This window comes from Apaloderma vittatum, unplaced genomic scaffold (assembly GCF_000703405.1).
Source record: "Apaloderma vittatum isolate BGI_N311 unplaced genomic scaffold, ASM70340v1 scaffold35227, whole genome shotgun sequence".
In the NCBI taxonomy this organism is placed as follows: domain Eukaryota; kingdom Metazoa; phylum Chordata; class Aves; order Trogoniformes; family Trogonidae; genus Apaloderma; species Apaloderma vittatum.
The window spans coordinates 313-3,946 of NW_009725161.1; the positions used below are offsets into that span (position 1 = coordinate 313).

At 52.8% G+C, this 3,634-nt stretch overlaps 1 protein-coding gene across 1 annotated transcript in view; it reads left to right on the forward strand.

The window, feature by feature from the left end:
* The window catches only part of MRPL12 (mitochondrial ribosomal protein L12), a gene marked incomplete at its 5' end in the record, with an annotated part of 2,725 nt that extends 304 nt beyond the window's left edge, over positions 1 to 2,421 (forward strand). The window contains one exon of the mRNA XM_009872792.1: positions 2,305 to 2,421. Within this exon, the coding sequence (XP_009871094.1) occupies positions 2,305 to 2,421 (117 nt within the window). The remainder of the gene's footprint in view (positions 1 to 2,304) is intronic.
* Between the last annotated feature and the right edge of the window lie 1,213 nt (positions 2,422 to 3,634).

Genomic DNA, 3,634 nt, shown 5'->3' on the forward strand with positions numbered 1-3,634 from the left:
TGTTCCCTCCCAGCTCCGCTGCATGGCCAGCAACTGAGCCCCCAGCAGAAGGAGAAGGCTCAGAGCAAAGGCCCCAGAGTCCCTTGTGCCAGCCTCACCTTCTCCAGATGTAGGAGCTGCTCTGAGCTTCCCTGCAGAGCTGGGCGGGAGCCAGGATTCCTCACTACAGCTGGCCTTGGCTTGCCTTCCCCTCAACTTCTCTGGTTTTTCGAAGCCAACGTATTTTTCAACTTTGACAAATTCCTGTAACTCACACACCTTACATCCACTGCTTTTCAAAGATATTTTTGTAGGTGACACCTCCTGTTTACCTGGAGGAGCCAAGCAGTCCTGGGCAGCATCTGGGTTCACACCCCTGAGCCACAGTGTGGGCTCAGAGCAAAGAGCAGGCGATGCAGCAGCTGCTGCAGAAGCACCTCAGGTGCCTCAGTTCTTTCTGGGTGATGGTTTCATATTTGGGGGATAACAGAAACATTTTCTGGTTATCCAGTTGTTAGGAAGAAACTGCTCTTGTTTGTGGACCAGGCTATCAGAAGGATTTGAGGCAAATCTTCTGACCCGTTCACATATGGCAAAGCAAACGATTTGCTAGTGGTGAAGAGGTGGCGGCAGGGATGTGTTTCGCGGTGCCGCGGGGGCAGTTAGCTGGCTGCCAGCCTGGTTAGCCTGGCCGGGCAGGGGCTTGTCCACTGTCAGCCCCAAGCAAACACTAGAATTCCAACCCTTGTAATGGACGTGGTCAGCGGATGGTTCTGAGCCTCCTGGGGAGCTGATGCTGAGCAGACTCCATGTGTGGAACCTGTCGAACGAGCTGGTGGCAGTTCCAAGGCAGAGTCGAGGTTAGTTGGTGCAGGTTGTCACAGGGAAACTTTGTCGAGTGTGACCTACTCGACCCAGAGTTTGGGTTAAAGCACACGCACAAACGCAGCCGCTGCTGGGGCCGGGTCTGCCCGCAGGGTTCCTCTTCACAGTGTAGCTGCTGCATTTTTCTCGTACATCCTGCTGCCATGGAGCTGAGGTGTTTTTAGTGGGATTTGTAGGGAATCTGCTCTTGACCTGTGGGGCTGTTAGTGATCTGGAGGAAAGTATCGCTGGTGAAATCTTTGGACGTTGGGTGTTGACGGGACTTGAGGCGACCGGTCCTGCAGAAACAGCTGCTGGAAGAGGCAGGTTTGTCATCGGCACAGGCCGGACTCAAGTCCGTTTGCAGCCCTGGATGTGTGTCCCTGGCCAGCCTGGCAGACCCTTGCCCCATCCCAGCGTCCTCCTGCGCTCTGGCCAGGCTCGGGCCCGTTGTCCCTGCCCTGGGGCTTGCACCGTGCAGGTTCAGCTTGGCTCGGGCCCTGCTCCTCCTCCTGCTGGGAGCTCTGAACTGCTGCTTCCCCTGACCGGGGCTGCCCTAGAGCTGAAGTTAAGCATCAGTGAGTAAGGACCTTAAATGAATAACTTGGATTGTGCTGCCCGTCCTCATCCCAGCCAGCCGGAACGGGCTCCTTCCTGGGGCCGTGCGGGGTGAAAAAACCATCGTCTGCCACCACAGAAACATCGTCAGTGCACCCAACGTGAGCTAAAATTGAAAAACCTGTCAGCAGCGGTCGTTCCATTGGGTGCTAAATGCCAGCAGAGCCACATGGCAGAGCGCTGGCAGCGGCTTTTTGCCACAGGAACCTCCCCAGGTTTTATTTTTTAAGGAGCTGAACGGCTTCGTCGCTGCTGCTTTGTCTTAGGGAGAGAACAGCTGCCCTCAGCAGGGACCAGCCCCTCCGGCTCCCTTCCCTCTGCGCAGCCTGGCCGTGGGAAGGCCCCTGAAATCGGTTCCGCAGCTCGTCGGCTTCCCTGGAATACCACAGCCCTGCGTGCTACCAATGCTTTCGTATAAAAAGTCCTGAAAACGTCAAGCCCGTGTCACCAAGCACAGTCAGTGCTGGAAATCTTTTCCACCCAGCGCAGCCCCGTCTGATGACGATGAGTGAACCCAAAACCCTCAGGCTGAAAGCGCTGACCTGACACCGGCCGGTCGTGACGTGGCAGCTCCCCCGCGCCTCTGGGAGACCCCGCGTGTGGCGGGAGGAGTTTGCGGGCAGTTCCTCCCTGGAAAAGGTCTTCCCGGGCTGCAGTGGATGAGCCGGCAGGTGCAGCCAGGTCTTGGGCAAGCGCGTGCTGCCGTTCGAGTAAAAGTCTTGGGGGTTAGAGCAGTCAGCAGAGGTCAGGCTCATGGCTCTAAATCTGTTAATCCCGTTAGCGAAAGCTCGGTTACAGGTCTCGGTTACAGGTCTTGTACTTTGTGTGTGTCCCCTCTCGCAGGCGAAGAAGCTGGTGGAGTCCCTCCCGCAGGAGATCAAGGCGAACGCCTCCAAGGAGGAAGCTGAGAAGATCAAAGCGGCGCTGGAGGCGGCGGGAGGCACCGTGGTTCTGGAGTAGCTGCACTGGAGGCACTGAGCCGGTGGTCGGGACATTTCCCACGCGCCAGAGACACCGTCCTGTGTGGCCGCAGCGGCAGAGAGGATTCTTTGAGCGGCGATCTGACGCCGTACGGTTTTTGGCAGGGGCCCCGCTGCCTCGTGATGAACTCTTTACCTTCCTAAACATTGGAAAAAAAACACACAAAAAAATTCCAAACAACGAGCCTCGTAGAATGGTTAAATCTCAGAAAAGAATGAGTAAAACTTGGGAAATAATGGGTAAAACTCGGAAAATAGTGGGTAAAATTCAGAGAAGAATGGGTAAAACTCAGAGAATGGGTAAATCTCATAGAAGAATGGGTAAAACTCAGAGAAGAATAGGTAAAACTCAGAGAATGGGTAAATCTCAGAGAAGAATGGGTAAAACTCAGAGAAGAATGGGTAAATCTCAGAGAAGAACGGGTAAAACTCAGAGAAGAATGGGTAAAACTCAGAGAAGAATGGGTAAAACTCAGAGAAGAATGGGTAAAACTCAGAGAAGAATGGGTAAAACTCAGAGAAGAATGGGTAAAACTCAGAGAAGAATGGGTAAAACTCAGAGAAGAATGGGTAAATCTCAGAGAAGAATGGGTAAAACTCAGAGAAGAATGGGTAAATCTCAGAGAAGAATGGGTAAAACTCAGAGAAGAATGGGTAAATCTCAGAGAAGAATGGGTAAAACTCAGAGAAGAATGGGTAAATCTCAGAGAAGAACGGGTAAAACTCAGAGAAGAATGGGTAAAACTCAGAGAAGAACGGGTAAAACTCAGAGAAGAACGGGTAAAACTCAGAGAAGAATGGGTAAAACTCAGAGAACGGGTAAAACTCAGAGAAGAATAGGTAAAACTCAGAAGAATGGGTAAATATCTCAGAAAAGAATGGTTAAATGTCAGAAAAGAATGGTTAAGTCTCAGAGAAGAATGGTTACATCTCGGAAAAGAATGGTTAAATCTCGGGCAGGAATGGTTAAATTTCGGGAAAGAATGGTTACATCTCGGAAAAGAGTGGTTAAATCTCGGGAGGGAATGGTCACATCTCGGAAAAGAACGACGATGCCTGGAGATGGGGTGGGAGCCGGGGTTACCGGGGTCCGGCCGCACGGGTGCGGGGTGTTTTGACCTTCCCGTTAATTATTTCCCGGTTAATTAACGGGGAGGAGGATGATCCCTGAGCCCGGGGACGCCGCGGCAGCT